At 37.9% G+C, this 12,703-nt stretch overlaps 1 protein-coding gene across 1 annotated transcript in view; it reads right to left on the bottom strand.

Moving 5' to 3' along the window:
• Positions 1 to 3,501, bottom strand: part of TTC6 (tetratricopeptide repeat domain 6) — a gene marked incomplete at its 3' end in the record, with an annotated part of 53,518 nt that extends 50,017 nt beyond the window's left edge. Inside the window, exon 1 of the mRNA XM_008587070.1 lies at positions 2,584 to 3,501. Within this exon, the coding sequence (XP_008585292.1) occupies positions 2,584 to 3,498 (915 nt within the window). The remainder of the gene's footprint in view (positions 1 to 2,583) is intronic.
• Positions 3,502 to 12,703: the final 9,202 nt, after the last annotated feature.

Raw genomic sequence — 12,703 nt, 5'->3', positions numbered from 1 at the left:
ATGAAGAATTATCTGGCTGAAAACTCAAGCATGCCAAGGTTGAGAAACCCTGGTTTAGATGTCAGACCTACAATTGACAGTTAAGTTCTGGAATGGTTTTGCCCGAGCTTTAAACAGAGACCATACAGCCTGCCAAGACTGTCTTGCCCTTTGGTGTTCCCTCTAGGGACTGCTGTGTGGCTCCAAGTTAAGATTTCTAAAGTGAAATATCTATTGCTTTTCCTGGAGACAATAATGTTTATATAAACTCTAAATGTTTAAAACAAATGACCTTGGGCCGGCCCGGTGGCGCACTGCTACAGTGCGCCACTTGGGAGTGCAGTGGCGCTCCCGTCGAGGGTTCGGATCCCACATACAGACCGGTTCCCGCTCACTGGCTTAGCGAGGTGTGGGAGCAACACCGAGGGTTGCAATCCCGTTGCCGGTCCCGGTCCGGTATGGGCGCGACACTGAGGGTTGCGATCCGTTGCCAGACACGAAAAAAAGACAAAAAGGAAAAAATAAATAAATAAATAAATAAATAAATAAATAAAACAAATGTCCTTATTTTAATATTTTTAAGAACTTTAAAAATCATAATTTAGACACCCCTTTTACACTTGTGTTTTTACTGCTACCTCTCACTTAACCACCCAATGCCATTTCTACAAATTCCCCATTGTTCCTTTTTCACTCTTAATAAAACTTTGGAAACCATTTTTACTCAAAATAATGCAAGCTCAATCTTATAGAATTGTTGGGAGTGGGAGGAAACAAAATTTAAAAACCAAGAACAAAATCCAGTCTGCTTTTTAAAAAAAAAATCAAGATAATGGAAGGCAGGAATGAGAGTGAGACATCTGACACTGTCCAAGTCCTGTAACACACAGCTAGAGCCGCTGGCTCCTGATTCTAATTCTCCGTGATCCATGCCACCCTCCTACATAAAACAATTCAGGTAACTAAAGAACCAAAAAAGGATACACAAGACTAATGAATACTTCTGGTAGAAGAACAGATTTCACTGTCCCAATGTTCAGTATCCACTTAATACTCCCTTCATATACCCCTAATTCCATTTGAGCCCTTTAAAGTGTACTCTTTCTTATGGGCCCCTGCTCTGAAGTATCACTTTCCTCAACTGTATAGGACCTCTCAGCCAGTTTCTAATATGGGTCCCTCATCATGTCAAATAACTTGACTATGCCATAGGATAGGGTATGGGGCCCATCTCACAAGGGCACCAATGCCTTTCTTCTCTTTGCTAAGGTTCTTGAATGGGCATCACTGATTCCTTTTTCTATTAGATTCACAGAAAATCTAATTAGAAATAGCCATTTTGAAACAGCCCAAGTAGTCACGGTGATCTTGTTCAGTAACCATGGGGAGGGGTGGGTCTTAATTCAGAACATTTGTGCCTGCCCACAAACATTAGGTCAAAGATGACACTGGGGGCTCTTGTTCATACATGTTTTTGTTTCCCTTTATGATCACATTCCTTAAATCACAGCCAAGAGTGTATTCTGGGGCTAAAACTATTTTAAAGACTTAATGTGGCAGCAGTATTCTGTGTACTAACAAGAGATGTGGAGCCTCAGCCAAGAACAGTAATAGAATCTTCTTCCCTCTTACTGTCAATCTCATTGTCATTCTCAAGAAAAAAAAAAAAATGTTTTGTTTGGGTTTTTTTCTTCCTTTCTTTAGGTAGGGCTCAAGTTTCCTTGTTACTATTTTTGCTTTGAATGTCCCTGCCAAAGCAAATTCTATATAATGGACAAAATATCTTAAACTAAAATATGACCCTAACTAGCTTTGTTTCCTGCTGGTGACATAGCATAGTCAACAAGTGGACCATCCAGGGCAAGATTCCAGTTCAGTCTCTGGGTGAGACTGCCTGGTGTGAAACCCCAGCTCACCATGCATTAGTTGCAAAACACTGAGCCAATCCTTTAACCTCTTTAAAGCTAGAAAGCCTACATAAAATAGGACTTTTATGGTATCTATCTGCCTGATGGGGTTGTTGTTGGGACAAAAATGGACAAAAAGTATATACCATTGTGCTTGCATACAAGAAGCACTTATGAGTCCCTATAACTAGGAAGGCCTAGAAAATAAGTTTTTATAAAAAGTTTCAAGAGAATGGTTCTCACTGAAAATATTATAGATTCTTATAAATTAATCTTCTTAATAGTAATGGACTGATCTTCGTAGAATATAAATTCTCTTTTACCATAATTCACTATCGAATTTTTCATATAAAATGCTTGTTCTATTATCTCACTCCTAATAATCACAAAGCATTTTAAAGGGAAGGCTATTTGTTGAAGTATTACTCAGGTCTTCAGCTAATGTTCTTTGAACCAGTTTTTGGAATAACTTCTCAATTTCTTTCACTTTTAAAAGAGGATACACACCCTCGACGGAAAAATTCAAATTCAAAATCCAAACAAAATGCAAAGCTGCACACCACCACAGTGTTTCGTGTTGTAACAAATCATATACACTGAAATATTATATAAAGAAATATTATATAACATTATTTATGACATGTCTTCCAGTTACATTCACCCAGAAGAACTCTTACTGTCGTTCTGGTTCACTTACTTGCATTTTGATGTCGTAGTTCTGGCCGAGGACGCTCTCTATGAGCTCTCTGAAGTACTGGTCGGAGGCCAGCTGGGCCTCGGACTGCTGCGAGGCGATGATGTCCTCGATGGACCTGGGGGCGGCTCGGGCGGGCAGCAGGGCCGGCAGCTGTGCGGCCTGTCGCGTGTCGCCCGGCGGGCCACTCTCCCGCTCTGCTTTGGCGACGGAGCCAGACGGTTGTCGCGCGTCGACGGTCGAGCTCTGGCGCACGAAGTGAGTGCGGATCCTCAACCTCCTCCGCCGGCTGGCCGCCGCCGCGTCGCTGTCCTCGCTGATGGAGCCGACCTTCCTTTCCTTGGCCTTGCGGGCCTCTGCGCGCGGGTCTGCGTCCCGGCTCGCTTGGCGCCTGCGGCCCGGACCGAGGACCCGCCCGGCGGCTGCGGGACTCGGACTCTCCCGGCGCGCTCTGGGCTTCGCCGGCGGCGAGGGCGGCGGCAGCAGGACGACAGGTTTGGACGTGCCGACCGCCGAGGCGATGACCGGTGGCCTCTTCTGGGGACGCAGCCGTAGGAACGCAGAGCTCCGCAAGTAAAAGTCCTGGGGGCAAAATGGCCGGGTCTTCCCAGGAGCCGCCGCCTCTCCCAGGCCTGGGGGCGCCTCCTGCCCGAGGGCCGCAGGGAGGGTGGCTGGGCCTTTAGCTGGAGGGGACCTTTTGGACGTTCGGGGTCCAGAGTAGAAAACGCACTCCTTCCCCCCAGGGCGGGGGGCCTGGAGGCCATGGACTGGGCCTTCATCTACAGCCGGCATGGAGGCCAACTTCTGCTTGAATCGGAGAAAATCCTTTCTAGTCTCCTGGCGAACCTTCTCAAGCTCTTTAAACACGTACGATTCTTCTTTGTGTTTCAGTCCAAAGTGCTTCGGAATAGTGGACATCTTGACAAATTAGACCTGTAAAATAACCAAATATATATGTGTGTGTGTGTGTTTAGAACAAAACTTCTGTCAATAAACAAAATTCCAGCTCATCAAAGCTTCTCATGATAGACCCTCACTGTGCTTCCTGAGGCACAAGTGGGTAAAATTAGTAGATAATTTCATATCCATTGATTGGCCTTTTCACAAGAACCAAGACAAACCTCAAAAGCAGTACTTTTTTTCAGTGGGGGTTGCTCAAACCCCTACTGCATTTATTTTAACATTTCTTTAGACTATGAGGTGGTGTCCCACTTCCAGGCATGAGAGACCACATGGGGCATAGGCACAAAAAATCTAAAGTAGCCCTGCTAAGAGAAAATAGAAGTCACCAACTAACTGTATCCAGCCCACAAACATGTTTTTCAATTGTTCAGAGTTTTTCAGAAACATTAATTCATAGTCAACAATTTTAAATTGGGAGATTTTCACATAAAACTCCAGACTTGCCGTTTCTCTAGGGGGAAAAAAAAGTGAAGGATCTGCCAATGCAAGAACCAAATTCCTTCTCTGTTGCTAGATAGCTCCTGTCCCCTCTTTCTCCAGCTGGTCCCAGGTGTCCCTTCCTTACCCAGCCCACTTCCTTCAGTGTGTCACCTGAGCTACAGTAGAGTGCAGGAAGAGAGAGGTGGACAGCCAGATTATGAGTCCTTGAATGCCAGGTGTTTGTACATTTTCTGCGAGATACTGGAAACCACTCAAAATCTTTAGCAGAAAAGTGTCTTGATAGAATCTGGTGCTTGAGGGATATTAATATTGAGTGGAAGAAAGAATAAAGGCAGGAAGGGCAAATAAGAGTCTCGGTAGCTTGAGCCTGAGACCTGGCCTTGGTAATGGAGCAGAGAAAATAGAGACACAACAGGTAAGACTGACAGGACCTGTCCATTGATTAGGAATAAATAAGAGCAATTAAAGCTCCTTTATAAAAGAGGGACTTTGAATCACCTTGATGAAGTCTCGATCATAACCAAATACATAATAAAATTTCTATTATTTATGGAACTGTACACTTCAAAATGGTTAAGGTAAATTTTATATTATGTGTACTTTATCACACAATTAAAAAAAAAAAACATCTGTTATTCAGCAAGGCCAGCTATTCATGATCATAAAGTGAATTCTGAGATCTTGAAAATGCTGAGATTGTTACCAAAGCTGGCTAACAGGAAATATAAATAGAGAAGAGGCCAGTGACAGATTCTGTGTCACACTTACCTTTGGAAGGTGGGAGGAACAAGAGCAATCAGAGAGGAAAATGAGAATGGAGCTCCACAGAGGCCAAGAAGAGGAGAGTTTAAGAAATAGGGGTAAAATAATGAAAATAAAAAGAGAAAATAATGAATTAGAAGGACAGTAATTTTTTTTTTAAAGAAAACCCAAGGACAAGCTTTTTAAATAAATAAATAAATAAATAAAGCAGAAACATCTCTGGAATATCATCATTATTTGCAGATATGATTGTCTACCTAGAAAACCCAGGCACTAAGGAACTATTTAGAACTATAATAAAGTTCTGAAAGGGATTTGAACTGAAGAAAAAAATATATATACAAAAACCAATACCTTCCTTTATACCAAAATGGTCCAATCAGAAATATAATGGCAAACTTTCATTTATAATTTTTTTTAAAGAGTAAGTATCTAGGCATAAACATAACAATAAATGTACTAAAACTACATGAAGAAAATGTAAAGTTTACTGAAGGACATAAGAGAAAGAATCAACTAAATAGAGAATTAGTGTTCTTTGGTGGGAAGACCAAATATTTTAATTATATGAGGTCTTCACAAATTACTGTATTGGTTTAATGCCAGCACAAAAATCTAAAAATGATATTTTGAACTTTGAAAGTAATTCTGAATTCTTTTGAAATAATAAGCAGAATAGATTAGCCAAAAATATGAAAAAAATAAATAAGGGAGCCACCAGACTATTAAAACTTAAACAGATAGAAGAATCAGAACTGAAATACTGCTGCTGGAATCAACAGATGGGCTGAGAGAGTAAGGAAAAGAATTAAGGTACTCCACAAATATGTTTGTTTAATTATGTTTCAATAAAAAAAGAAAAAGAATTCAGAATAATATGACATTATAAAGGCAGCTTAAATTGGTGATAAAAGGAAGAATTGTTCAATAAATTGTGCTAAGGCAATTGGTTGACCATTTGGGAAGAAAATTACACCTCATTTCATACCATGCACCAAAATAAATCCATATGGATTTAAAACTTAAATGTGGAAAATATTTTTTATTTTACTCTTCATTTCTTCATCATTATCCACATTGCTCAGTTGGACTCCTATGAATTCATAAGTTATCTTTACAATTAGAATTCTTCATTTATCATGTAGTTTGGGTAGTAAGAAGAAAATATCTTATTTATCCTCTAAATATAGTCATAGTGCTTTTAATTTCTAACATATGAACTGCTGATTCTCAAACTGAAGACCCAGCTACATGATAAAGCTCCCGTTTGGGAATTAATAGGTTTTATTCCTTTACCCAGCTCCACCACTGACTAGACCTTGGACAATTCAATTCTATCCATACCAAGTGTTCATATCAAAAAGTGAAAATAATAATCTGTTGCCTGTTTTCCAGGCCATAGTATATGAACATTACTACGTTATATTATATTAGAAATGATTCCTAAGGCCCTGAAGGAAGTTTCCTCATTTTAAAAATGCTATATAATCCTTCTCACAGTATTTTGGCTGATATTGTTTGCACAGGTGGTAATATGTTCTCACCAACATCATCTGCATTTCTTCCGGCAAAAGGTTGAAAGGTAGTAACTGGAACAGAGCACAGGCCAGAATCACATGAATACCTGACGAGAATCTGACTTGGCTGTCCCAACTTCACTTCCCTTTTATTTCTTAGTTCCTGCTTTGGGTGCCCTTCCCAACTTCTCCCAGGCACTTGGTTTGCTATTGCAATTTAACAAGTGTTCATTGTTTAACACTTCTCAGTATAGTCCCATGAGTTCTTACTAGGAAAGTTGCTCTTTATGTCTAAAAATAACCCAATAGAAATAGAACTTCTAAATTGGACAGGAACTTCTATTGTGCATTCAGGTGGGTGGTATCCCAGTGCTTAATGGGCCAATCCATCAAAGCTTGGTGCCTTTATTCTCCCACCCACCTCTCAACCCTACAAAATAAGTAAAATGATTTTTAAACATCCTATGCCATGGAGAAATAGTATGTTCTCTTATTCTTGGGAGCAATGTACTAGAGACTAGTTCTAGTTTGGAGATACTCAAAGAAAAATAATGTGGTTGTCCCAAAAGGATAAAGTATTAATCTACATGAGGTATCTAATCTGCTGCTCACAGTCCAGGTTGATTAAGTTTACCCTACACTTTAAAATGGAACAAATGTGCTTAAAATCTTTGCAACCCAAGCAATAATTTCACTCTCCTCTTTTTCCCAAATAACTAGAACTCTGTCTGTGCCTTTTCCTTCCTCATCTACCAAGAGGCTCAAGGCCTGAGTGGTGAAGTAGTCAGAAGGGTCAAGAGCCAGCTGTTCTCCTCTCTCACAAGGCCAGATCAGACATTGGGAAGAAGCTCCCTGGCCAAACGTGGCTAAAGACCCAGGGAGAGCTTCCTGCATGAGTTGCCTAGACTCTGGTGCAGGTTGCTCTCTGGTTCTTGCAGTTGTGGCTGCTCCTCCTATTGGAACAGAAAATCCAAAACTGTTTTAGACTCTAACTAAAGTGGAATAAATAGAGCAGGCCACCAGATTACTTGGTTCCGAGCTACATAAACCCACCTCACACATGGAAAAGAGTCCTGCATGTTAGGCCTAGCTTATCAGAATGTTACATTGGGAACGGGGCCAAAGCCCCAGCTGGTAATTTGGATTACCTGGCCTTGACCTCTTCCTATATATAGTCAGGGTACCTCAGTGGGAGGGGTGAACTATTAAGAATAGGATTTAGGTTCCCTTAGGTCCATAGCCAAATATCATCTCAATTTACTTCCTAAATTTCATGCCAATGTCAACTTCCAATACACAGCACTGAAGTTCCCAAAGAAACTTCTAAGCCCAAGGACAGTCTATCTCATCTAGTAAAATCTTCACCATTGCAAGGAAAAGAAAAATATTCTGAAAACAATATTTGCTTTTGAAATATCAGTGGTATCTGTTTGTGCCCTGATCATAATTTACAAAAAATAAAAAAAGCCTAAAATGAATTATACAAACATATTAATAACTTTTCTAAAAGAATGAGATAATAGTAATCTTTTCAATTTGCCCACACTTTCCATAATTTGCTGCCTTTAATCCTAACAATATCAATAATAGTAACCGTCACATGTGTTCATTAAAAAGGATACAGAAAATACAAAAAAAAAAAAAATTGTTTTCAGGCTCAAAAGAGGCTTTTCTCTAAGCTATTCAGAAGCCCACAGGAAGTTCAATGACTATAAAAACTTAACTTATTCAACTCTTTATAACCAGTAACTACAGTAAACCTATATCCCTTGCGAATATACATATACATACAAAAATACATACATATATAAATACACAACAGCTCATGGAACAACAAAATACTCTCTCTGCCTTCTTCTTCTCTCCATTTTCTATTTTTCCTGCTTGGAAATCCATCATCTAATTGCTTAAATAGTCAAAATAGGAAAATTAAAGGTTTTGTGTGTGTGTGTGTGTGTGTGTGTGTGTGTGTGTGTGGATGTTTCATCATGCTTTTCACATGTTAAATGTTGCATTTTCCCAGTTTCAAAAATAATTTGTTAGAGTTCCACAGCTACACCTTACAAACTAAACCCTCACTAATAACAACTTATAAACTCTGGACAAAATATAAAAACAACTATGTGGGGATTCTTAGGAGTAAACAAAAGCAGGCCTATTGTGGAGGAGACTGGAAATGAGTGGAAACTTGTGGCCTAGAGTGAGTTTCCAAGTTTACTGTGGGTTTTCTTCAAATGCAGTCTGTAACTGGAGAATGGCACAGTGCAGGTGTAAAAACTTTGAAGAATTTCTCTATCATTCGTTCCATCATACATTCTGTCATTTCTATATCTTCTTGCCCTTCATCATTCTGGTCAGAAGAATCAGGGGAAGGAACCCAGGCAACAACCATCACTGAAGAGCGTTAGAGAAATCCCAAAGAGGAGAAAGCCAGAGAAGATAATTCCCCAATTCCGTGTCTAAACTGCACACAAGTTTCAGACTGACCTTTGAACCATACATTTGTGGGACAAACTCAAAGCAGCACAGCCAAAGCTTAAAGAGCTGAACTGAGAGTTAGCTGGCCTGAACCACCAACCACAGACAGTGAGACAGAGCTTACAGTGAGTCTAAGCTGATGAGTCGTCTGCTAAATTAAAAACACCAACATTCTTCAGAAGGGATATAACAGAACCCAAAGCCTGCACAACAAAACATTCACAGTGTCCAGGATAAAGCCCAAAAATACTTGGCATATGGGCCGGCCCGGTGGTGCACTGCTACAGTGCGCCGCTTGGGAGCGTGGCGACGCTCCCGCCGAGGGTTCGGATCCCACATACAGACCGGCCGCTCACTGGCTGAGCGAGGTGCGGGCGCAACACCGAGGGTTGCGATCCCGTTGCCGGTCCCGGTCCGGTACGGGCGCGACACTGAGGGTTGTGATCCGTTGCCGGTCACGAAAAAAGACAAAAAGGAAAAAAAAAATACTTGGCATAAAAAGACCCAAGAAAATGTGACCCATTTTCAAAGGCAAAGATAATCAACAGATGTCAGTCCAGAGATGACCCAAATGCCGAGATTATTAGTTAAGGACTTTAAAGCAACTATTATAACTATGCTTAATGAAGCAGATGCTAGAGATGAATAAAAGGTAGAAAATCTTAGCAAAGAAATAAAAAATTAAAAAATAGAAATTTTATACTTGAAAAACAATATTTCCAAAAAAATTTAGCTAGCATAATGGATATATCAGAGAAAAGAGTGAGCATGAAGATAAATAAACAGAAATTATCCAATATAAAAAGAAAGAAAAAATAAGCTTTAAGGGAGAAAAAAATGAGCCTCAGAGCCATATAGGAACAATATCAAAAGGCCCTAACATACAGGTAATTGGTATCCCAAAAGCAGAGGAGAGAATGGAGTGGAAAAAACACTTGAAAAAATAGTGTCTGAGAATGTTCCAAATTTGGAAAAGTTAAAAATTTATAAATTCAAGAAGCTCAGTGAACTCCAAGCAGGATAAATTTAAAGAAAACCATATGTAAGCTGCTGAAAACCAAAGACAAAGATAAAATTCAAAAGTAGACAGAGAGAAACAACACATTATTCACAGAGAAACAATAATCCAAATGACCATGGATTTCTCATCAGACACCACTGATAACAGTGAAACAAGGTTTGTAGTATGTTAAAAGACAAAAAAACTGTCAACCCAGAATTGTACATCTAGCAGCACATCCTTTAAAAGAAAAGAATGCAAAATGAAGACTTATTAAGAGAAACTAAGAGAATTACTCACCAGCCAACTGGAACTACGAGAAATGCGAAAGAAAGTTCTTCAGGCTGAAGAGAAATTATGCCAGAGGAAATCTGAATCCCCAAGAATGAATGAAGAAGATCAGAAATGAAAGATATCTGGGTAAGTGCAAAAGGCCATTTTTTAATCGAGTTTTTAAAAATTTTATGAAAAAAGTACATTGTCTTGTTGGGTGTTTGTGTATAGTTGATGTAATACATATGACAATAACAACCAAAAAGACTGGGATGGGGTGGGTAAGGGAACTATATAGTTGTACAGTTTCTGCATTTTATGTGAACTAGTTCAATATTAACTCTAAGCACACTGTGAAATGTTAAAGATGTATACTGTAATTCCTACAGAAAAATTTTTTTAATTATTACAGTAATACAAAGAGTTGTAACTAAACAGCCATTATAAATAAAGTGTAACACAAAAGATACCACTAAATCTTAGAAAATATTTTAGACTGAGTAATAATGAAAACAAAACATATCAGAATGTGTGGGCTTCACCTAAAGCAGTAATTAGAAGGAAACTTATAGCTTAAATGCTTAATCCAAAAAAATCTTAAGTCAATAACCTAAATTCCCACCTTAAAAATCTAGTAAAAGAAGAGCAAGGCACACCTGAAGTAAATAGAAGGAAGAAAATAATAAGGACACAAATCAATCAAATAGAAAACAGACAAATAATTGAGAAAATTAACAAAGCCAAGAGCTGTTTTTTAAAAAATATCAACAAAATTGGAAAAAAAAAAAAAAACGCTAGCTAGACTGTTTGAGAATAATAGAGAACAAAAATCACCAATATTAGGAATGGAAGCAAGGTTTTCACTAGAGATCATAAAGATATTAAAGAATAATAAATGAATAGGATGAACAACTCTTTGCCAACAAATCTAAAAATTTAGACTTAGAAATTGGCAAATTCCTGAAAATTACAACTTATCAAAATTAACACAAGAAACAAGAAATCTAAATAGTTCTATATTAAAAAAATTATATTCATTATCAAAAATTTTATCACAAGGAAACTTCCAGGCCCAGATGCTCCCCTCAAGTACTTAAGAAATAACACCAATCTTATACAAATGTTTTCAGAAAATAGAAGAAGGAACATTCATTTTATGAGACCTGCATAACCTACTACCAAATAACAAAGGCATTTAAAAAAGAAAAAAAAAAGAAAATTACAGAACATTACATACCAATAACCCTCATGAGCATAGATGCAAAAATCTTTAACAAAATGTTAGCAAATCAAATCCAAAAATATATTTTTACTTTTTTTCTTTTTGGCAGCTAGCTAGTAGGGGATCCAAACCCTTGACATTGGTGTTATAACACCATGCTCCAACCAACTAAGCTAACTGGTCAGCGCAAAATATATTGATTTAAAAAGGATAATAAATCATCTCCAAAATGGAGTTTATCTCAGGCTTAAAAAATTGATTAACTAAATGACTTAATTATATTGATTTAAATCAATATAAATCACAATATTAACAGAGTAAAGGAGAAAAAATATAATCATTTCAATAAATAGTGGAAAAACATTTGACAAAATTGAACACCCATTCATGATAAAATAAATAAATAAATAACTCTGGGCAAACTATGAACCATTGGGAACATCTTCAATCTGATTGAGAGAACCTACCAAAAAAATGTATAACTAACATTACACTTATGCTTTCCCCCTAAAACTGGAAACTTGGCAAAAATACCTCTCTCTTATCATGTCTACTTAACATTGCACTGGAGGCCCTAGCCATTACAATATTGGCAAGAAAAAGAAATAAGATTAATAAATATTGAAAAGGAAAAGTTAAAAGAGTCCCTATTTGCAGGTGACATGATTTTTAGGTAAAAAATCCTAAGGTATCTACAGAACAACTAGTGCTAATGAGTGAATGTACCAATGTTGCACAAGACAAGGTTAACGTACAAAATTAATTTTTTTATTCTAGCAGCAAACAATTGGAAAATAACTTTTTAAATTCCTCTTACACTCATAGCCCCCCCCAAATATAAAATACTTAGGAATTAATCTAACAAAAGACGTCCAAAATCTCTATACTGAAAATTATAAAACATTGTTCATACATACCATGTCAGTATGATATTGAGAAGACTTAATATTGTTAAAATTGCAATTATCCCCAAATAGATCTATAGATCACTGCAATTCCAACCAAAATTCCAGCAGACTTTTCTATACAAATTACAAGCTGATTCTAAAATGTATACAGAAATTCAAATGACTTAAAATTGCCAAAGTGATTTTTAAAAGGAAAAACAAAACTGGAAGATTTACACTATCCAATTTCAAAACTCACTACAGTAAGCTACAGTAATCAAGGCTAAGGTCCTGATAAATCATTTTGCTGAGTAAAGGAAGCCAGATACAAACGAGCAAATTCTGTATGCTTTTTTTATATATAAAATTCTAGAAAATGCAACCTATTCTATAGTGTCACACAGCAGATCAGTGGTTGGTTGGGGGATCGGGGATGGGAGCAGGAGTGAATAGCAAAGGAGGCAGGTGAATGAAAAGGTTCAGTTATTCTGATTGCAGAAATTGTTTCAAAGGTGTATATGTCTATCAAAACTCATCAAATTGTACACCCGTACATTGTACAAACTGTACATTTGTGCAG

The sequence above is a fragment of the Galeopterus variegatus genome, unplaced genomic scaffold (genome assembly GCF_000696425.1).
Source record: "Galeopterus variegatus unplaced genomic scaffold, G_variegatus-3.0.2 Scaffold4243, whole genome shotgun sequence".
NCBI lineage: Eukaryota > Metazoa > Chordata > Mammalia > Dermoptera > Cynocephalidae > Galeopterus > Galeopterus variegatus.
The sequence above is the reverse complement of the archived record's forward strand: the minus strand, read 5'-3'. Positions and strand labels throughout refer to the sequence as shown.